This window comes from Pygocentrus nattereri, chromosome 14, assembly GCF_015220715.1.
Source record: "Pygocentrus nattereri isolate fPygNat1 chromosome 14, fPygNat1.pri, whole genome shotgun sequence".
In the NCBI taxonomy this organism is placed as follows: domain Eukaryota; kingdom Metazoa; phylum Chordata; class Actinopteri; order Characiformes; family Serrasalmidae; genus Pygocentrus; species Pygocentrus nattereri.
This window is the reverse complement of record NC_051224.1, coordinates 21,611,762-21,635,409: the sequence shown is the minus strand read 5'-3', so window position 1 is coordinate 21,635,409 and position 23,648 is coordinate 21,611,762. Positions and strand designations below refer to the sequence as shown.

The window sequence follows — 23,648 nt, the reverse complement described above, 5'->3', positions numbered from 1 at the left end:
CTAATGTCTCTCTGTGCGAAATAAAGGAACAGAGCTGTCTCACCTAAAGGCTGACTATAACTCACTGAGGCTCGCCCAGCGCTGCCTGACTTTCTTTAAGGCTTAATGCTCCGCACCGAGCCAAATCTATTTATAAGCCATTCATGTATAGAGAGGCACGGATCTGCACTGTGGCAATTTGAAACGTACGGATAATGTATGGAAAGCAGGGATGTCCCCATACAGTTTTCCTGATCCGGATTCCAAGCGCTTTAAAGGCACAGTCTTTTACATTTTTCTTGCTTTTTTACTGTCATAATGCATTTTTACTTGACCATTTCCCAACCTCTGTTTATCTCTTAAGAAAGTGGTTTTGTTACTCTGTCTTTAACACTTATATATGTAAATGAGCTTTGTTCACATTGGCTGACCTGAATTCTGTCTCATTCAGAAAGTTCAGACTGAAATATACAGAACAAGCTGTGAAGTAGGGACCAAAATCCTGAGGGACGTGTGAAAATATAAACTTTAGCTGCTTCTCTAGAAGGCTGCAGTGATCCACTTGCTTCCCGACAGCCTGAAACAGCACAATGTTTTCCCACATATTCCACTCTGTTAATAACTGCTACATCCATTCAAGAGGAATTCAGTGCTGATACCGATCTAATGTTGATCCATTAAAATATTCCTTGATCTCTCAGATAGAATCATGACATCCCTAATGGAGAGTGATTAGCCACCAGCAACGTTTATAATAAAAATATGTTTGTGTTGTTAACTACCAATAATGCACTTTACTGTTCATATGATACATGTGACCATTCTGACAGAGTGCAACGTGTTACAGAAAGCATAGGAGGAGCTGATCAATCAAATAAAAGCTGATATATATTATTGTTTGTTATAGCTCTAAGGGAGAAAAGGGTAGATATTATGGATTATGGTTATTATGGAGATTTGGATGGGTTTGGCGGTTATAGAGTTTTTGATGGGGCTTGGAGGTTATTATGGAGTTTCTGATGGTGGTTGGAGGTTATTATGGATATTTAGATGGGGTTTGGAGGTTATTGTGGAAATTTGGATGAGGTTTGGAAATTATTATGGATATTTCTATGATGTTTGAAGGTTATTATGGATATTTGGATAAGGTTCAGAGGTTATTATGGAGATTTGGATGTGATTGGAGGGTTATCATGGAGTTTCAGATATGGTTTAGAAGTTTTTATGGAGATATGGATGGGTTTGGCGGTTACAGAGTTTTTGATGGGGCTTGGAGGTTACTATGGAGTTTCTGATATGGTTTGGAGGTTATAATGGAGACTTGGATGGGATTTGGATGGTTATTATGGAGATTTGGATGGATTTGGTGTTTATTATGGAGTTTCAGATGGGGGTTTGGAGGTTATTATGGGGTTTGAGATGGGGGTTTGGAGGTTATTATGGAGATTTGGATGAGTTTAAAGGTTTTTAATGGATATTTGAAAGGGGTTTTAGGGTTATTATGGAGTTTTGAAATGGCTTTAGAAGTTATAATGGAGCTTTGGATTGGTTTCGAGGTTATTATAGAGTTTTGGATGGGGATTCTGGTTAGTATGGAGAATGGGATGGGACTGAAAGTTAGTATGGGGTTTTAGATGGGGTTTTGGGGGTTAATATGTTGCTTTAGATGCAGTTTGCAGGTTATTGTGGGTTTTTTTTAAAGGGGTTGAGAGGTTATATCAGTGTTTTGGATGGGGATTTGGAGGTTATTATAGAGATTTGGATGGGGTTTAAAGGTTATTATGGAGTTTTGAATGGGCTTTGGAAGTTATAATGGAGCTTTGGATGGGTTTGGAGGTTATTATGGAGTTTTGGATTAGGACTGAGGTTAGAATGTAGAATGGAATGGGGAGTGATGGTTATTATTGGGTTTTAGATGGGGTTTTGGGGGTTAATATGTTGCTTTAGATGCAGTTTGCAGGTTATTGTGGGGTTTGGGAAGGGGTTGAGAGGTTATATCAGTGTTTTGGGTGTTTATTAGGTTAGTATGGGCGGTTGGATAGGGTTTATAGTTTAATATGGGTGTTTGGATGGGACTGGAAGTTGTTGTGGGGTTTAGATGTTATTTTATTTTAGATGGGTTGGAGGTTATTTAGGAGATTTAAGATGGGTGTTGTAGGTTGTTGGATGGGATTTGGTGGTTATTGTGGGGTTTTGGACAGGGATGGAGGTTATTTTCGGGATCTGGGGGGTGGGGGGTTTGTGTTGAGACGATTATGGTGCTTTAGATGAGGTTTTGTGGTTATGTGGTTCTGGACAGCAGCCCTAAAGTAGGGCTGGTGCTTATTTTGGTTTGTTGGGAGGGTGTGGTTATGACTGTCTCACTTGAAGGCATAGCGCAGGAGGAAGCTGATTTTGCCACAGGTGTCGCCCTGTTTGCCATCACCCTGTTCACCCTGCCGCAGTCTGTACAGCTCTGGTTTGATCTGCCCAATACTGGTCACCTGCTCACTCTTCTCCTCGCCATGGAAATCTGGACTGGAGAGCTGATGAGTCATGGGCTTCGGCCTGCAGAGAAGACAGAAACAGTTCAGCCCTCCTGGGTCGCTCTGGGCTTTGAAAGACATCTTACTCTTCTCTTTTATTATTTCTTGCTCATAGTTTAGAGAAGCAAATAAAGGAATTGTGTGGAAAGTGCAGATTCTCTACCATGTTGGTATAGAAAAGGAGATTATCTGAATTTGATGAAATGTTACCCCCCAAACTATAATACAATCTTCAAGGGAGTTTTCCAATGAACCGTGTAATACTTAAGCTAGCTGCTATGCAAACACCTAAACTTTACAGTTCACAGCAAAAAAAGGCTCAACATAGAAAAGCGAGACAAACCTCCTGCAATTGTGCACATACACAAAAAGATAAAAGAGTAAATAAAAGTGGCTGACCTGGTGGTGGTCTGCTGAGAGTGGGCATTGGCCATCTCTTTAGCAGCAGAACCTCCGTCTGGCGCCGATGGCATTTCTGGAGAGGTTTGGCTGAGCTTAAGAGTCCCTGAAGGTAAAGAAACATAATGACGTGAAGATACAGATAAACATCAGAATACAAGAAATCCACAGTAGAATGTAGCCGTTCTGATCTACTTTCCCTGATACACTGCACTGACTAGATCATGGGTTCACAATCTCAGCCCTGCAGATCCCCACAAAGAACACATTCCTGGGTTTTTGTCTCATCCAGCAAAACTCAATAATCGACTGACAAGACCTTCGCTGTCTGAGACAGGGAAGAACAAGGAATTGTGTAGGAATGTGTACAATAGGGAAAACACAAGAATATGCAGAGCCCCTGGACTATATGCTAACCAGCTACCTTGTGTATCTACTAACTAGCCAGTTTATTAGAAACAACTAGCGCATCCACGAACTGGCCACTTTATTAGAAAAAAATTCCTTGCACTTCCACTAACTGGCCACTTTATTAGAAACATCTACCTTGCATTTCCATTTACTGGCCACTTTATTAGAAACACCTGCCTTGTGTCCACTAACTGGCTACTTTATTAGAAACACCTACCTATGGTTCTGCTAACTGGGTACTTTATTTGAAACAACTACCTTGTGCTTCCACTAACTGGCCACTTTATTAGAAACAACTACCTTGTGCTTCCACTCACTGGCCACTTTTTAAGATGTCCAAGAAAAAGTCTTTCTTGAAAAGGTCCTGTGAAGTTCTTTGAGGACCCAAAAATGGTTCTTTGAAGAATAATCAACTGAAAGATTCTTCTGGTTCCATTTGGCACCTTTCAGAGTGTAAATGTTATCATGCAGGTGGACCCACAAAACAGGGGTTTCTAATAAAGTGACCAGAGATTTGATGAGTGTGTGCAGGGTGCTTACCTGCGTTGTTGGGGTATGAGTCCATGTCCAGGTAGGAATGTTCTTGTGTCTCCTGAGGACCACCCACCACTCCCCCCACCACCAGCCCTCCACCCCCCTCCACTCCCATCAGGTCAGAGAAGTGGGGTTGGTGCTGGCCAGGCTGAGCGAGTGAGGGATACAGAGAGGAGGATGAGTGCGTGTCCTTTCTCTGCAGCAGTGGGGGCAGGAGGGAGGAGGGTCCACCCCCTCCAAGCCCGGTCAGCCCCGCTCCTCCAGGGAGGAGCCCTGCCGTCAGACTCAGACCTCCACCCTCTTTATCTCGCCATGGCAACCAGCAGAGCTTCCAGGAGACGAAGAGAGAGACGGAGAGAAGGACGATTCCACAAAATGTCACAATAACGGACAGAAGACTGACGGAGATCTCTGAAAGAGAGGGAGAGAGAGAGAGAGAGAGAGAGAGAGAGAGAGAGAGAGAGCCAGACAGAATCACAAAGAGAAATCTAGAAATCTACATACATACAGAATTAGAGAATATAGGAAGAAGAAAATAGAAAGAAAGAAAGGAAAGCAGGAAAGAATGAAACAAAGAAAACAGGAACAAGAAAGACAATGAAAGAAAGAAGCGAAGAAAATGGAAAGGAAGAAAAATGGAAATAAAGACAGAAAGACAGGGAAAAAAGAAAAACAAGGAAAGAAGAAATGGAAATAGGAAATGAAGAAAGAAAGAAAGAAAGAAAGAAAGAAAGAAAGAAAGAAAGAAAGAAAGAAAGAAAGAAAGAAAGAAAAAGAAACAAAGACACAGAAAAGGCAATAATATGAAAAAGATAGGAAAGCAGGAAAAAATGAAACAAAGAATGAAGGAACAAGAAAGAAAGAAAGAATGAAATGAAATGAAATGAATGAATGAATGAATGAGTGAAAGAAAATTGGAAAGAGAAAAAAAGAAAGAAAAACAAAGACAGAAGAAATGGATGAAAGAATGAAAGGAGACAGAAACAGAGAAAGAGAAAGAAAGAGAGAGTGAGAGAGAAAGAGCGAGAGAGAGAGACAGAGACAGAGTGAAAGAGAGACATACAAAAGACTGAAAGAGGCAGAGTTAGAGGGAAAGACAGAGACAGGTAGAGAGATATAGAGAAACCATGAAATAGAGAGAGTGAGAGAGATAAATCTCTCGGTCTGTGTATCTGGATGTGTTTGAATGTGTTTGAATATGAGTTGAAGGGGAAAAGCGATGAAAAGAGCAAGAGAGAGAGAGGGAGAGATTAGAGCTGGATCTGTGGGTAAAGGAGGAGGAGGAAGAGTGTCTTTTCTTCAGCACGAAGGATGGTAACAGAGGCAGGTGAGAGAGGATCAGAGAAAGAGAATGGAGAAAAAGAGAGAAAGAGGCATTGTGACAGAGAGTCAGCCAACACACACAATACACCCTGCAATGTGAACACAGAGGTGCAGAGAGGCAGCAGCGGCGTTTCTCCAGCAGCAGAACCACAAAGACCTTCACACCCAGCGATTAAAGCTTCATTCGTGTCTTTGAATATGAGCTTTCAATCAGTGAGATGTTAATGACTGGTGGAGGGGGCCAGGGTGGGAGGTGGGGGAGTGTGAATGAGTCATCGCTGAAAAATGTCTCAGAGGCTCCTCGGTTTCAGCACCACGCTGGGGTGAACAGCTCCGCTTGACACTCAGGGACTAAACAGTACCTGTCAGTCACACTCGTTTGTCCGTGTACTCGTCTGACGAGCTCTGTTTAGCCTCACTCACTGAGTGCTCTGAAGTAACTCTCCTCAGCTGCTCACCCAACTCGATTCAGTGAATCAGTGATTCAACAACTCACTGATTCAATACCTCCAAAATCGAACCCTTTATACTGAACAAAAGCTTCAATCTCCGTTTTATGTTTGCCTTATTATTTTTTTTTGAAAATGACAGCTGCCTTTTATAACGTGTTAAAATTTTATAATGAATGGTGTGAAAGAAAAGCTTCAGCATTATTTGGATATGAGTCTGGCTCTATTGACTTTGACTATTCAAACTTTGACTATTGAAGGTTGAGAATAATTTTTCTTCGCCTGTGAAACTACTATTTTGGAGATATGAGTCAAGTCAAGTCAAGAGGCTTTTATTGTCATTTCATCTATGTACAAGTACACAGTGGAGTGAAATAATGTACCTCCAGGAACATCACGGTGCAACAAGCAATAAAAAGTACAAAGGTTTTGAAAAAAAAAAAAAACTTAAAAAAAAAACAACAATAATGTTGATTTCCGTTAGCACTCCTATGGGATTTCTAATGCAATGTTACCACTACAGCAACACTGGTGCATATGAACATTTTTTAGCTGTTAAAGATTAAACACATTTTGAAGATTGTAAAAAAGCATTTTGTAGCTGTGTTCCAATTCAGATGCTGCATCCTTCAGAGGTTGCATATGAGGACCGATTGTGTCATAGGGCATGACTAAGATTAAGATTAAAGATTAAGTGACCCTTATTAGTCCCACAACGGGGAAATTTCACCTCCACATTTAACCCATCCGTGAAGTGAACCACCACATACACACTAGTGAGCACACACTCACTAGGGGGCAATGAGCACACTTGCCCAGAGCGGTGGGCAGCCCAATCCGCAGGGCCCAGGGAGCAGTCGGGGGTTAGGTGTCTTGCTCAAGGACACCTCAGTCATGTGCTATCGGCTCTGGGGATCGAACTGGCGACCTTCCGGTCACGAGGCTGGATCCCTAACCTCCAGCCCATGACTGCCCCCAAAGGCACTAGGCTGTCTCATTTAAAAGGCTCTGAAGTGAACCACCACATACACACTAGTGAGCACACACTCACTAGGGGGCAATGAGCACACTTGCCCAGAGCGGTGGGCAGCCCAATCCGCAGGGCCCGGGGAGCAGTCGGGGGTTAGGTGTCTTGCTCAAGGACACCTCAGTCATGTGCTATCGGCTCTGGGGATCGAACTGACGACCTTCCGGTCACGAGGCTGGATCCCTAACCTCCAGCCCATGACTGCCCCCAAAGGCACTAGGCTGTCTCATTTAAAAGGCTCTTTCATATGTGTCCGAGTAATGTGTCCTTCTTTTCCATGGCAGTGAAGGATCCAACGGAGCTTTCTTTAAAGAACTTTAACAGGAGTAGTATTTTGTGATGCACCGTTAAGGGCAGATCAGTGGTGCTATAATGCAAACAGGAAATCTGCCATAGGACAGACCATCTCATTTTGGTTCGGCCTTCAGGGCTCTAAACAGCCTTTGAAAGACACACCTTCATGGGCTGCGTCTTTTAAAGGATGCAGCCCCTGCATTTGTTTGATGCTTGTATAGATATTGAAGCTGCACTATGTACCTTTCGGGGATTTGGACACTTCTCTGGTGGAAATGTGTCTCACTTTATTTGGATAGCCACCCAAATAGATTACCTTTAGTTATTCAATTTATTAAAGAGAGGGTGCCGGGGTGGGAGGTGGGGGAGTGTGAGTGAGTCATCTCACCTTTAGGTATTCAATTTATTAACAAACTATCTAATTAAAGTCAGTTGATTCTCAAGAGTGCTAGGGTTAGGGTTACTACCAGGATTAGACTTAGGACCAGGGTGAGAGTTAGGTTTAAGTTTTGGATTGAGGTTAGGATTAGGTCAGTGTTTAGGGTTAGCATAAATGGAGGTCAATTTAATAGATAACTACAATTGTGCAATTCCTGAAGAAACTGCAGAGCGACTGCACAGCATAACAGTTTGAGAGGGTGTTGCCAGGTGGTTACAGTGGTATGTTACATGGTTGCTAGGGTGTTGCTAGGTCATTGTTGTGGTATTCCAGGTGATTGCTAAGGTGTTGATAAGTAGTTGCTAAAATGTATCGGGTGCTAATGTGTTGCTATGTGGTTGCTAAGGGGTTTCTAGCAACTAGGGTTGCTATAGTATAAGGGTTGGTTGCGAAGGTGTTGCTAAGTAGTTGTCAAAGTGTATCTGGTGGTTGCTAAGGGTTTCCAGGGGGTCGCTATAATGTAAGGGGTTGTTGCTAAGGTGTTGCTAAGAAGTTTTCAAAATGCATTTGGTGGCTGCTAAGGTATTATTATGTGATTGCTAAGGGGTTCCATAGTGTTTCTACAGAGTTGCCGTGATATTTACTGAGTGGCTGTTAGGGGGATGCCAAGTGGATTGCTAAGTGTTGTTGAAAATGGGAGCCGTTAAAAGGAAAAGGAAAGAGGAATGAAAAAACAACACATAGAGGACTGTGGGTCAGTATGGCTGTGGGATGTAGCTTGATGACCTGTCCTGTTTGGTGGCTATCAGGCAAAGAAAAAAAAACAGGCTTGCAAGGGGCAAAAATGAATGGGACTCTATGAGAGGAATAAGGGATCGAAAAATGACAGATGAGTGTGGGTCAGAATAACACTGAAATTGTGCTCAGAAGCCAGCCCTGGCATCATTTATGTGAAACTATGTCTTTTGGTTAAGCAAACCTAAAGTAGATGGGTGTGGCACTTTTGTACCCTTTTCTTTTTTGCATTTGAGGCCTGAACAACGAGCTGGAACTTCTTTTTGATTCTGTGTGTGACATTAATACTCAAAGACGTATGATGTGTTTCGAAAAGGTACAAACCTCTGACTTTTAAATGATTATCCCAGGCTGTACAAAGTGACTCACAGCAGTTCACACTCACCATATTTTTGCCTGTTTATATTCTCCTGGCTCAATAATGATACTTCCTTCTATTTTTAGCAAAACATCTTTCAAAATGGACATAAATCTGAGCTTGTATGTATCAGATTTGCAATCAGTCTTTCAGTAAAGAGTCCTGGCTTACAGCTGCGACCACTGTTTTCCTACCAACTAACCCAAACCTGCTTAGACAACGTCTCATATATACAGTCACTACCATATCTAGAACTTATGGAAGGACTTTTTTTTTCTCAAGAATTGGTCCCACTGTAAATTAAAATAAAATTTAAAAAATTAAATTAAAAATTTCTACAGTCAGCTCCTAATGATGCTGATGGTTTTTCTGACACGTTAGGCCTTCTGTCCAAGCTCCAAGTCCTAATCAATGGGGCAGTTCGCTTAGCAGTATCTACTTAGACATGACCGAGATAAACATTCTGATTGGCTAATTTTCTGTTGGGCATTCCATGATTTTAAACTCTTAAAATCTCAGGCTTTCATAAGGATTATTATTCAGTACTACAGGGACTTTAATGCAAACTAGCTAACCTAGAATTATTCTTAGGTTATTGAAGTTATAATAAAACTTTGGCCATTTAAGGACTTAACCTTTTTATTTCCAACCAAAATGTAACAATGAACTATGACTAGTGCTACAGTTTGAATACAAGAAGGATACTGATTCCATTTAATAAGATTGGTCTGGAAATTACAGACATGTATTTATCGTTGAAGGCCTAAAAGGCCTTTAGGGTTGCTCACTGCTTTGAAATGTACCACTGACTCTTGAGCCTTGTAAAATCAATAATATAATAAATTCCATATAATGTAATAAATCTAAAATGCAATAAACTTTGATCAAAGATGTAATAAAACCTAATAATGTTATGAGGTGTTCAATATAAAAAGATGATTCTTTGAGGATTTTTCAGTAAAGACAGTGGTTCTATATAGAACCATGAACACTCAAAGAACAATTTGCATGATTAAAGGGCTCTTTGCACTATGAAATGGTTCTTCACATTGATGGAGAATGTGTTGTATATGGTTCTATATAGCACCTAAAAGGATTCTGTATTGAACCGATGTCCCACGATATAGTAAGGAGTGGGAATGAGACCACGCCCTACTAAGTTGTGGCTGCAACTTAATTACCTTGTTCTCATGCCTTACTGAGTCGTGGCCACGCATTATCTTTATTTATACAGGCTCCGTATTTGTGCTATCGTTACGATGTCAAGCTTGTAACAATAGAAGAGCTCTTTTTAGTGATACATAAAACCTTTTTCAGAAGGGTTCTATATAGAACCATAAACAAGATATTCCCCCTCAGTCTGAAGAGAAACATTTCATCATGCAAAGAACCGTTTAAGGATGCAAATGGTTCTGTTCTTGGTTCTATATAGAGCCCCTGCCATTAATAAAGAACCAACTTTTTTAAGAGCCAACCTGAAAAGGTATTAAATTCTCAATAAACAAAAAAAGTTATATATTCAGTGAAACTATTATTACGTTATTAGTTACATTATTGACTTTTATTAATTTTTTGTAATGAGTGCTACATTTTATTACATTTTTGGATATAATAACATTATAGGAACATGATATATTTTGAAATTAGGCCACCTGTGGTGAAATCACTATTTTTGTGATGTCACGGAAACCAGTAAGTTTCACATACTGCATCTGCCTATTCAGCCTACAGCAGTTTAGCTCCACCCACTCACACTGAAGTTATAAGGGGTGTTTCAGTCCAGATTGCTTTTTGAACAAAGCATGATACGAGGCAGCCAATCAGAACAGACTTCATTTATATGCATCCATCCAAGGCCCAATCCCATTTCACCCCTCGTCCCTACCACTTAGCCTTTACCCTCCATTTTGCATATTCACGTATAGGGGTAGGGTGTCTCGATTTCTTCTGAGATAGAGGGGGTGAAGTGTTAGGACTACATGGCCCTCCAAACGGAGGTTTGTCAAAGACTCACTCCAAACAGAGTGATATGAGGAAAAAAAGAAAAAACAAACAAGAGACCAAAGAAACCTACAAATGTGAGAAATAACACTCTTTTTATTTGAGGGTCCCATTTTGTAGAGAAAGATTTCAATCACTACCCCTTAACTCAGTTCCAAGAGGCAAGGAGACACTCGAAAACATGGGGTAAGGATAAAAGGAAGAAATGGGATTGGGCCTAAAAGGCACAGTAACAAAAAACAGTCTGTTTAACTCTATGGGGTAAAAAGAGTTTGAAAAATGGTCAGGTTAAAAAGTGCATTCCACTTATGAATTACGACAAGAACCCAAACTGTTGTCATAAGTGAGGGAAAAAACAGTAAACATGATAAAGTGATCTACATATTCTCACCAAACTGCCCTCTCCTGCACTGGACACTCACTCAGATGAAGTGCAGAGACACAACCTGAATCCTCTTTACACTTCCACAGGCAAATCATTCAGGTCTGATGAAGTGCTGATGGCTGAGAGAGGGGCAGAGAGACGGGCTCAGAGAGGGGCAGAGAGAGGGGCAGAGAGAGGGGCAACAGCTGGACAATTATCAGCGGTCACTATTAGACCAGGCTGGTCTGTGCTTTGGGTAGTTTACATTGATTCCAGAAAATACTTATTCTCTCTCTCTTTTTTAGAGGAGGACAGAGAGAGAGAGAAAGAGAGAGAAGTGGGGGAGGAAAAAAGGAGAGAGGAGAGAGGAGAAAGAGAAAATGAGCGACAGAAGGAAGAAAGAAAGACAATGGATAGAGGAGAAAGAGAAAGGGACACAGAGAGAGAAAGAAGTGGGGGAGGAAAAAGGAGAGAGGAGAAAGTGCAAAGGACAGAGAGAGAAAAAGAGAAAGAAGTGGGGAAAGGAGAAAGAGCAAAGGAGGAAGAGGAGGACAGGGAGGGGAGAAAGATGTGCAGGGGGAGAGAGAGAAAGAGAGAGCGTGGGGTAAAGAGAGGTGAAAGAAAAGTATAGGAGAATAAGAGAATAAACAAAAGAGAGGAGAAAGACAGAGAGAGAGAAATATGCATTTCCATATCAGCGTTCCTACATATTAATCTATTTGTCCTTTCTGTTTTCTTTCCCTCCTTCTTTATCCTCTCCCTCTCTCTCTGTCCTTTTCCACTGCCTCCCTCCTCTCCTCCTCTCTTTGGTGAATTATTCATCACACTGTGTATGTCATTAATCAGCACTTGTTCAAAAGATATGATCAGAGCGCAGGGTGGAGAGGTGGAGGGATGGAGGAGAGAAAGATGGGGAGGACTGATCTGTCACTGAGAGAAACCAGATGCCGACAGAAAAGAGGAGAGGTGGAGGGAGGAGGAAGAATGAGTGAGGAAGAGAAAATGGGAAGTGAGGGGGAGAGAGATACGGAAAGAGGAAGAGGAAAAGGAAGGAGCCGGACGGAGGGAGATGACTGAGAGGGAAAAGAGGGGGAAGGTAGAGAAAAGAGAGGCAAAGGGACAGAAGAGAGAAAGAGAGAGAGTAGAGGGAAGGACAGAGAGAGAGTAGAGAGAGAAGGAGTAATAGGAATGGGTGTGAGAGGGAGAGAGAGAGAGAGAGAGCTAACAGATTGGTGTACATGTAGAATCAGACACACTGGCTGACTGGTGAAGATAACGCATTTACTGCACTCAGTAAAAGAGAGGAAAAGGAGAGATAGAGCAGTTGAGGGGTTAATAAAGGCAGCCTACTAGACAGAAAGAAAGCAGCAGGAGAAAACAAGTGGACAGTGATGGAGAGGGAAATAAAGACAGCAGGTGTGGGTGAGAGACAGAGAGAGAGAGAGAGAGAGAGATAGATAGAGGAAGAAAGAGTATGTGAATGTGGAGCAAAACAACCAGACAGCAGTGAACACTTAGCGACCAAGTGGGGACAGGGCTTAAGAGACTAATTAAATGATTAATTAAAATAATTTAAGTTACATTTTCCCTCTTACCTCAAACATAGTCAATCAGCTAAGACATGTTTGCTCCTTAAGCACTGGAGCTGTGAAGCTAATGCAGCCAGTAAGTAATGTAAGCTTACTGTAAGTTACTGCATGACTAAATGAACACAGTCATCTCAAAACTCAGAACTATAGGACCTATGCAATGGTGTCAGAGTACATACTGAATATTTCATAGTCAATATTAAATAATTCATAGCAGATACTGAATAATTCATAGTAGATACTAAATAAATTATAGTAGATAATGGCTAATTCATAGTAGATTCTGAATACTTTATAGGAGATACTGAATAATTACAAGTAGATATTGAATAATTAATAGTAGATACTGAATAATTAGAGTAGTTACTGAATAATTATAGCAGATACAAAATAATTCATAGTACAGACTGAATAATTCATAGTAGATACTTATTAATTCATAGTAGATATTGAACAAATTATTGTAGATACTGAATAATTATAGTAGTTACTGAATAATTCATAGTAGATACTGAATAATTAATAGTAGATACTGAGTAATTCCAAGTGGATACTGAATAATTAATAGAAGATACTGAATAATTATAGTAGTAACTGAATAATTATAGTAGAAACAGAATAATTCATAGAACATACTGAATAATTCATAGTAGACACTAATTAATTCATTAATACTAGATTAAATTATAGTAGATACTTAATTTATAGTAGATACAAATTAATTCATAGTAGCTACTGAATAATTATACTATATACAGAATCATTCATAGTACATTCTGATTAATTCATAGTAGATACAAATGAATTCATAGTAGCTACTGAATAAATTATAGTAGTTACTGAATAATTAATAATAGATACGGAATAATTTATAGTAGATATTGAACAATTCCAAGTAGATATAGAATAATTAATAGAAGATACTGAATAATTATAGTAGACACAAAATAATTCATAGTAGTTACTGAATAAATTCTAGCAGATACTAATTAATGTACAGTAGATACTGAATAATTAATATTAGATACTGAATAATTTATAGTAGATACTGAATAATTCCAACTAGATACTGAATAATTAATAGAAGATATTGAACAATTATAGTAGTTACTGAATAATTATAGTAGATACTGAATAATTCAAAGTAGTTAATGAATACATTTTAGCAGATACTAAATAATTAATAGTAGATACTGAATAATTTATAGTAGATACAGCATAATTCCAAGTAGGTACTGAATAATTAATAGAAGATACTGAATAATTACATTAGTAGTGAATAATTAATAGTAGATACTGAATAATTCATAGTAGATACTGAATAATTCATAGTAATTACTGAATCAATTATAGAAGATACTAAATAATTCATAGTAGATACTAATTAATTCACAGTAGATACCAGATAATTCATATTAGATGCTAAATAATTAATAGTAGCTACTGATTAATTGATAGTGGATACCTAAAAATTCATAGTAGTTACTGAATAATTCGTAGTAGATACTCAATAAATTACAGTAGTTACTGAGTAATTCAAAGCCAGAATCACAGACAGTGGAGTGATGAGGAGGCTGCAGCACTCCTTGATTTCAGGATTGGAACTGTTTAAATTAATAATAATAGCACTTTCTGAACTTTAGAATCATTTGGGTCTAGTAGAGATCCATATGTACTTGTTTTAGAGTGGAGTAATATATTTTTAGAATCTGCAGTAACTTTACTGTTTAGGTAACACTGTATCCTCATCGCAGCGAGATACAAACAGTTGACTGCTGTGCACAAAAGCTGGATTAAAATCACTGATCTTGTCTAATCACTCAAATTACAGCACCTCCCCAGCTAAACTAATCCAGCTCCGACAGGGCTTAAGTCTTATGAGAAGAATAGAATCCACAACGAGAAGAATAGAGTCTAAAAGTCTTCAGCTTCTATCCTGACAGATGCTAAACGGACATGACAGGTTTTTTAGGTAACTCAGTGCTGGAGGAGTTTTTGGGCCTCATTCTTTTCCACTCAAGCTGTTTTTGGCAGCCAGGTTTACTTCAACCTCGGTCATTATTTCAGTGAAGTAAAACGACCCTAACAGCGCAGACACTACAGCTCTCCTTCTGTTTTATTTACGTGCACTACTATTTCTGGGACGTTCAGGTTTGAACCTCATTCAGAACTGTCCCACAGACTTCTCCACGGCATGATTCACTCATCAATGCTGGAGCCACTGTGATCCACTCAGCGCTTTCAGATCTACAATAGAGTGACGAATCTGCAAAAAACACAAAACTAGGTCCTGTTTCAGTACTTTTTTAACAGGTTCTGGCCAAGTTCAGCTCAGCACTCGGATTTGAGTCACGTCTACATTAGAGAAGAGGTCGGTTAGCCTCAGGGAGCTAAGTGGCTAGCCATGCTAATGTTTACATTGCAAAAAATAGTATCTTGTTAAATAAAATGATCTTAAATCCAGTTGATATGTCCAATTATTTTCCTGTTAAGATTGTTGTAAGTTTATTTTAACGTTATTTAACATGTTTTACTGGTTTTAAATGATTTTATTAAATAAAATCATCTCACTGTGTTGGCAGATAATGTCGCTTGCTTTAAGAAGTGTGCAAACCAGCAAAATTATCTGCCAGTATAGTGAGATCATTTTACTTAAAACAGCTAACAAAATGTCTAGAAATAAGCAAGATAATCTTATAATAAGTTCACAACCATCTCAAAAAAGAAATTGGATATATTGATTAGATTTATGATCATTTCACTTGACAAGATATTATTTTTTGCAATGTAAGCATAACACATACATTTTGTGAATCATTGTTTTGTCTGACTATAAGCTTTAGTTTAAAACTGTGGTGTACAAACTTTTTATTGTTTATAGCCATGAAGCCTTTAGCATGCTAACTAGCCAGTTATGAATCTGTTTCAGCAGTCATTATTTTCAGGTTTAAAAGGGAAATGCAGTAACAAGTTCTGCTGTGGAAGTCCATTTTTGTTCAGCCTTTGCAGCTGTCTCTTCCAACGCTGCAAAAAATGGTATCTTTTCAATTAAAATGGTCTTAAATCTAGTCGATATATCTAATATTTCCCGTTTTGAGATGTAAATTCACTTATTATAAGATTATTTACCAAATTTCTAGACAGTATTTACATATTTTAGATCATTTAAAGTAAAATGATCTCACTATACTTGTAGAAATTTTCCTGGTTTCAAGCACATTTCTTAAATGAACAAAATATTTGCCAATAAAACAAGCAAAACAATCTGTAAATTAAATAATTAATCTTAAATTATGCTTACAACAACCTCACCAGGAGAAATACTACATTTATTGACTATAAGATAATTTTATTTGAAAAGACGCAATTTTTTTGCAGTGAAGGACTCAACTATCACCCTCATTTGAGCTATTAAATTAAATGGAGTGCTAGGGATGCTTGTAGAGGAAATGGTGATGCTAAGTGGATGAGGCCTTATTAAAACCATGATTGAAACAAGCAGTTCCAGTTTACTTCCTTAACCCAAATGTAATAAATCAGCCAAGACATGTTTGGTGTCAGAAGTTTGCTTAGTACTTGTTAGCTAATTCTTAGCTACAGTAGGCTATGTGCCTTATACCCCTCCAATTAGCATCATGCTAACCGCATACCTTAGCCATCAGACTCTGTCCTATTGTTGCTGAGTTGTTAACTAATCTTGTTAGCCACACCAGCTTCGATACCACTCTTTCCTCAGCTTTACGTTTCAGACTGAAGTGAAGCTGATGAGCTGACCCTGGCTGATTAAGAGGCTCGCTGAAATAGCAGGTTTTTTCTGTCCTCATTACAACGTATTCGACACTGCTAGTGCCTTGCAGCAAAACAGAGCACATATGGGGCTCTACTGTGCATATGAAAGAGTCTCCACCTGCTATCCCCCCGATTCTGGCTAATTAACACAGCGCTTCCCTCCTGGACCCTCAGCTAGCTCCAGTCACCGTCTTAGCATTCAGCTCAGACACAGTCCCCTAAAACCTGCTTAGGTAAAAACCAAATATACACAATTACCCACTTACACAAGATATACTTGGTCAGCCAATATGTCCTCGATGTCCAAATTTTGCTTTTTTATTTTATTATTATTTTTTTTTTTGCATTTGTGTATGCAGCGACAAACCGTTTTCACAGACAGTGGTTTTCAGAATTGTTTCTGAGCCCATGCAGTGATTTTCACTACAGAATCATGTCTGTTTGTAATGTATTGCCGCCTGACTGCTCAAAGATTATAACTAGCAAATACTGGTTTTGGCCTCGTCCCTTTCATACAGAGATTTCTCCAGATTCTTCTAAATCTTTGAATGATATTATGGCGTGGTGGGTAGCGATGTCGCCTCACAGCAAGGAGGGCCTGGGTTCGATTCCCCGGCCGGGCGACCAGGGTCCTCTCTGTGTGGAGTTTGCATGTTCTGTGCTGTGTCTGCGTGGGTTTCCTCCCACAGTCCAAAGACATGCAGTTAGGCCAATTGGACATGCTAAATTGCCCCTAGGTGTGTGAGTGTCTGTCTGCCCTGCGATGGACTGGCGACCTGTCCAGGGTGTATCCTGCCTTCTGCCCAAAGACTGCTGGGATAGGCTCCAGCACCCGCCCCCCGCGACCCTGATGGAGAAGCGGCTTAGACAATGGATGGATGGATGTTGAGAAATGTTATTCTTGAATTGTTGCACTACTTGCTCATACACAAAGTGGCGAATCCCTCCTCATCTTTACTTCTGAAAGACTCAGCCTCTCTGAGATGTTCTTTTATACCCAGTCATGTTGCTGACTTGTTGCCAATTAACCACCAAGTGTTTTTTCCAGCATTACAGACTTTACCAGTCTTTTGTTGCCCTTGTCCCAACTTTTTTGAAACATGCTGTTGGCATCAAACTCAAAAGGGTATCTATTTTTCATAAAGCAATACAATTTCTCAGTTTTAACGTTTCATATGTTGATATGTCTTTGTACTTTTACCATTAAATTTAGGGTGTAAATGATTTGTACATCATCGCATTCAGTCTTTATTTACATTTTGCACAGCATACTTTTTTGGAACCAGGTTTTTATTTTTAAATTATCTACTTGTTACTGTATCTAACTTAATGTAAGCTTCTGCCAAGGCAAATCCCTTACAAGTGATATCTTACTTGGTCAATAAGCCAATTCTGATTCTGTTTCAGATCATTTCACCATCAGGTTTCTGCCTCTGTGTCCAATAGGATCACTTCTTCATCAGTCACCCCGAGGACACTTCTTCATGCCGCTTAGGTGGGTAAAATGTCATCAGTCTTTCACTGTAGCCTGACTGGTTTCTCTTCAGTGAAGCGTTTCTTTCCCTGTTATCATGGCCTATATAGCCCAGGTCTCTGCTCAGTTGGCCATGACTGTCACTGGTTTGATTGAATTATTTTCATTACGGTTGCCTGTTTCTGGCCTTTTCTAGGGTTCAGAACACAACATGGAAAAGCACTTGCTTTCTCTTCTGTTGTTCTTTATCAAGTATGCTATATTTCAAGTTGCAGACTTTTATATTTACATTTAAACACAGGCATTTTCAGATTCAGTGACTCAGCAACAGTAATGAATTCATCTCTGTAAACAGGATGGCCTAAATAACTGCAGCACTCACCCTGCCAATGCAAACAAATGGCAAAGCTCAATCAAGGGAACTGCCTGCTTTTAGAAATCCACCAATCTAATGCTTTCTACTGCGGCATCTACAGTGCTGCCTTTTGACTTGCTCATTTGCAAGGTCCTCTTACAAAGATAGCATGATCACATCTGCAGTAATTGATAACTGGTCCCTGTTAACCTTTATTCCTTATTAGTACTGTTCATGCATTTGAATGAAGAATTTAGTTGGGAGAAGCTTGTTTCACATCAGGATGACCAAGATTTTGTCTTCAGTGCTTTTTTACACATTTTAAAAAAGGCTTGCCAATCAGATTGAATACATTCTGAATATATGTTAAGACTGAGGTGTTTATTTGCACATTCTACTCAACAATCTGATGGAAAATCTCTGTTTAGTACTTAGTGTAGACGTTACCATGACGAGCTTCACATGAATCCAGTCATAGTGAGATGAGCAGCAGTAAGCAGTGCTTGTTTTTATTTATTTAAAAATGATGTCAGACTCAAGATACTTCACATGTACTTATTAAAGAAGGCCAAGAGGAAGACATTGTATTCCGCGACACATAAGAAGGATGTCCGTCCCACCAGCTTTTAAAGATCAGAGCATAAACTTTGTCTCCTCTGCAGACCAGTTTCTGCTCAGACATAAATTGTATTCTGAATGGCTTAACCTGCCTAGTCTATTCCGATTGAGGTGTGTACATGGACAATTTCTATTCCGATTGTGATGTTAGTCAAATTTTTCACATTATCAGGCTGCATGTAAACATGGCTAGTGTTTTTAGATGCAAAGCACTTCACAGACCTACATTTTTAGCTGGTTGAAGATTCTCCACAAGGGGAAGCCTGTAAGCTCTCAAGCAGCTGTAGTGTGCGTCATTGAAAGGGAGAAAACCAGCATTTCTGTTTGCAGCACAAACTGCCTGTATACAAAATAAAAAGCTTTAAATCTTTCATAAGTGTGTGATAAGTACACTGCTGCAGTACAACAGCTATGACTTACCATTATTATCAGTTAAGCTGTTTAGATGACCACAGGTGAATAAAGCTCCAAGATGTTTTGGATTTACTTTAATGACAAAATGTGTCCTTTTTTTAGTGGGAAATCTCGTTTTGCCCAGAAAAAGTTATGTAGTTTCAGCTAAGGATATGCAGTCCACCTGAGCTACACTGAGTGTCTGATATTGTACGCTATTCGTTGCATTCAGACAGTCATCATCACCTCTTAAAATAAGTCACATTATCAAATTGGAACTTCCAGTACTTTCTGTTCAGGCGGTCATGGGCAAACTGCAAATTTTATCATATGAGCAATGTGTTCGTGCACTGCACTGGACCTAAACCAGTTAGATATGAATGTGTGTGAACATGGAATATGCCACATAAATTTAGGACATTGTCAGCCGTTCAAATGCAGTAAAACTCACAAGTGTATGAGAACCATCTGACCATACCATAAGATGGCCACAACTAGTGTAATCTTGTCAGTTATGCTGCCTTCAGAACAAGAGTAGGCAGTTCATGGCTGTATTGAGCGACATAACCTACCAGACAAGACCTGTTTTAGTGCAGGTGTGGCCCTGCAGTCCTCATTTGCATGTATGGAATGGTGCATACAGTCATCATCACCTCTTTAAGTCGGAAGATAAGTCATGTCATCAAATCGGAACTACCATTACTTTGCATTCTGGTCATCATCGGCAAACTGATCATTTTAACCTATGAGCAATGTATGTATGTGATGGGATGGACCTAAACCAGTTTGGTCTGGTATCACAGAGTGTATATGAACATGGGCAGAAGCTGTTCAAATGTGGTAAAACCGAGCACCATCCGGACATACCACAAGATGGCCACTATTGGAACTGTGTCAATTATGCTGCTTGGAGCCCTTCAGAACAAGAGCAGTCAGTTCTTGACTGTATTGAGGGAAAAAACCTACCAAAGTAGACCTGTCTTGTGGTCCTACAGTCCTCATTTGTGCATAAACTTTGAGGCCATAGGGTGTCCAATTTCTTATTTTGCTGTTTAAAGAGGTGCACACTCTATCACTCTTCATGCAACCTTAAAACTCTTTGAGATGCAGGCTAGGATCAGAGTGAATGGGTTTTGATTAAAGCTATTAATACAGCATGGAAGAACATATTTTGGTGTGAGTTCCAATGCATATCCTTATTTATTTGACATTGTCATTCATCTGCATTATGCTTGTAATCCGGATTGAGTCACCATAGATCAACAAAACGAGCGCAGTAACATAATTCAACCAGCTACGCTATATGCATAACCTGATGTGGAGGTCTTAGGGTGCCTTCTGGGACAGGACTACACTCTTTAAGAAGATGGTTCTTCCACGGCTCTTTTTTTAAAGAACCATGAATACCATTAGTTGTTCTTTTGCATGGTGAAATGGTTCTTCAGATCAACGAAAAATGTGTTGTTTATGAAAATGTTTCAATATAGCACCAAAAGGGTTCTGCTATTGTTAACTATGTCAAGCTTGTAGCAATAGAAGAACCCTTTAAGGTGCAATATAGAAACGTTATCAAAAAGGTTTTACACAGAACCATACACAACACATTCCCCTTCAATCATAAAAATGGTTCTTTGAGTCTTCATGGTTTTATGTAACACCAAAACGAGTTCTTTTATTATTATGATGTCAAGGTTGTAACATTAGAAGAACACATTTTGGTGCTGTATAGAGCCATTTTATAACACTTTCTCCATCAATCTGAAGAACTATTTCACCATGCAAAGAGCCCTTAAAGCATGCAACTGGTTCTTTGAGTCTTCATGGTTCTATATAGCACCAAAAATAGTTCTTTTATTATTACCATATCAAGCTTATAACATTGGAAGAACCCTATTGGTGCTATATATAACTATTTCCAACACTTTTTCCATCAACTGAATACCCATTTCACAATACAAAGAACCATTTAAGCATGCAAATGGTTCTTTTAGTGTTTATTGTTCTGTACAGAATTACTGTCTTTGCTAAAGAACCCTTGAAGAACCTTTTTTTTTTTTTTAGGAGTACGCTTTGTCACAATGACCAAACGTCTGGCTTGAGAGACTTGGTGGGAAAATACTATGTGTAATTTATTCATCTGTTGTTGTGGATCACAGTAAACAGGTGCTGTTTCTTGTGTACTGCAGTAAAGTGCAGGTACCTGAGTCTATCTGGCTGTTGCGTCCTCTCATCATGTAGCTGAACTCCTGGCAGCTGGCACTCTGGCTGTATCCTCCGGAGCGAAAGCACAGCTCCTCCACCAGCACCAGCGCCTTCTTGCACATGTCTTCATCCCAGTCCCCCGACATCCTCCAATCCGCATCGCACTCCCAAGACCCCCTCCGAAATCTCGGCCCACGACGGCACGGCCCTCACCGCCCTTACCAGTCGGATGGCGCCTGAGCGGACTGTCCACCCTTTTTCCCTTTCTTTTTTTTCCAGTTCCCTCAGGTACCCAATCAGAGGAGAGGCCTTGTTTATATTTCTGAGGAACTGGGCCAATAGGGAGTTGAGGGTCTCTCTAGTGGACCACTTACTGATTTAATTAGACTGTTTAATGGCTTCCACACCCAAAGATTTGTAAGCCACATCCATCCTCCTAGGTTCCGCAGCAAGGATGAAGCAGAGGAGACAAAAAGAAAGGGGATCAAATGTGTGATTGCAAACTGTGTTCTTTCACATACTTTTGTTTTTCATGAAAGACGTTTTTGAGGCCCCACAGTCCTTGTCATGGTGAAATGCCAAATCACTCAGATGTCTGGAATATCCTTCCGCTTGTAATCGGCTGGGTTATATTTAGCCATGTAGCTCAGAAAAGCATAGCAGGGATATTTTCTGGAACTTTGAAACAGCATTCAAAGAGTTTGTTTTTAAGCTAGAGCCTCAAAACCCAAGTCAGAGCAGAGTTGAATTCTGGGTTATGTAGTTCCTGCGGGACGTCGTGGGCTGCAGAGACTCTTCTGGGTTTTTTCCCGTTCAATCTTTTATGTTGTTTGTGATTCACTGTCAGATCGGAGGGAATGTTTGATGCTGCCGAGAGAAACAAAAAGACAGAAAGAATGCAACGCGTAAGGTTACAGTGACAAAGGCATAAATAATAAGCATGTAGATATGTTGAGCATCCGTCTGTGATCTTTCTGTCCTGATAGTTTGAGAAAGGTGATGTTGCTGTTCGCTGCTGAAGCTGCCGAGAAGTGGTGTGTATAATTTGTCTGGGTGTCAGTGCGGGACTTCGGCTGGATCTAAAACATCTCTTTAGCATTCCCTCTTTGTTCTGAGCTCATTCTGTCTGAGAAAACCAGGTCAACGCCCCACCTACCTTCTCCGCTCTTCTCTTCCACTTTGTGTCTCCTCTCCCTCATTCACTCACTCTCTACTCAGCCCTCCCCATCTCCTCCTTTTGCTGCTTCAAACTGTGGGACTAGATCTGTCTTAAAGGAATACTCCAGCTTTCTTCAACCTAACATTTATCGACTGATGTACAGTTCCAGGAAAAACCTTTAATTGGTATAAAACCTTTATTTGATTTAAATTTTAAATTTTATTTACTCATGTTTCTTTTACGAAAGGTTCTTCGGGAAATGTTCTTCAATGTCATCACTCCAAAGAACCCTACTGGGCACCTTTATGCTCAACAGTATAGATGATGTTACATCACAAAGCTACACTATGTAAGTTTGAGAGATTTGGAGACCTCTCTGGTAGAACTGTGGAACTGCACACAATGCATGGAAGAACATTTTGTAGTGTGGGTTGTGCTTCGGACCCCTTCCCCGAGCAGATAAATCTGATGATGAAAGGAGAAATTTACAAAGAACTCAGTCAAAACTTTGTAAAAATTTGGGACCTAAACATCGAGCTGGACCTGCTTTTTGATTCTGTGCATGCGATGTTAACATGTAAAGACATAATATGTAAAGACGTAGGATGTGGCCTGAAAAACTCCCGCCAAATCCAACATAATGTCTCTGGCTTTCAAGTATTGAGTGTGTTTACATGGATTTATTAATCCGATAACTGCAGAAAATCAGATTTTGGCTGTATTCCAATCAACGCGTTTACATACACTTGACTAATCAGATCATTTGAAACTCTGCATCTACATGAGTCAGTAATCAGACGTCTCACAGAAGACATGACGCAAACATAATGCAAAACTCAAACTTCATGTTGCGGCTTTTTCCTTTAAACACCGGACAACTTTACCTGAAAATATGAACATACATCACCTAGAAAATGAAGAACATTTAAGTCCTTCATTTTGTCAAGCATGTAGTCTCTAAAAGTGTTTTGCTAACATCTTGTGGCAATGCTACTTCAGTACCTCGCCTATTTTCAGTTTTCCCACATGTGCAGACTGAGAATTCCAAAAGAAATCAGAGAAAGACTTCACATGCACTGAGAAATCTGAACACTGAGCTAAAATCCAGCCTATCCGATTTCTTAATTGGATTTCTAGAACTTCTAGCCGACAAGTCAGGAACTCAGTCTCTGATTGGTCGACAAGTCAGGAACGCAGCCTTTCATTGGTCAACAAGTCAGGAACACAGCTT

At 39.8% G+C, this 23,648-nt stretch overlaps 1 protein-coding gene across 1 annotated transcript in view; it reads right to left on the bottom strand.

Annotated features, from left to right (window-relative positions):
• The window catches only part of syt3 (synaptotagmin III), an 88,736-nt gene that overhangs the window by 44,641 nt on the left and 20,447 nt on the right, over nucleotides 1-23,648 (bottom strand). Inside the window, exons 2-5 of the mRNA XM_017710360.2 lie at nucleotides 21,257-22,125; nucleotides 3,855-4,259; nucleotides 2,904-3,009; nucleotides 2,344-2,526 (exon numbers count right to left, since the gene is read on the bottom strand). Coding sequence (XP_017565849.2) covers nucleotides 2,344-2,526; nucleotides 2,904-3,009; nucleotides 3,855-4,259; nucleotides 21,257-21,404 — 842 coding nt within the window. The 5' untranslated portion in view covers nucleotides 21,405-22,125. The remainder of the gene's footprint in view (nucleotides 1-2,343; nucleotides 2,527-2,903; nucleotides 3,010-3,854; nucleotides 4,260-21,256; nucleotides 22,126-23,648) is intronic.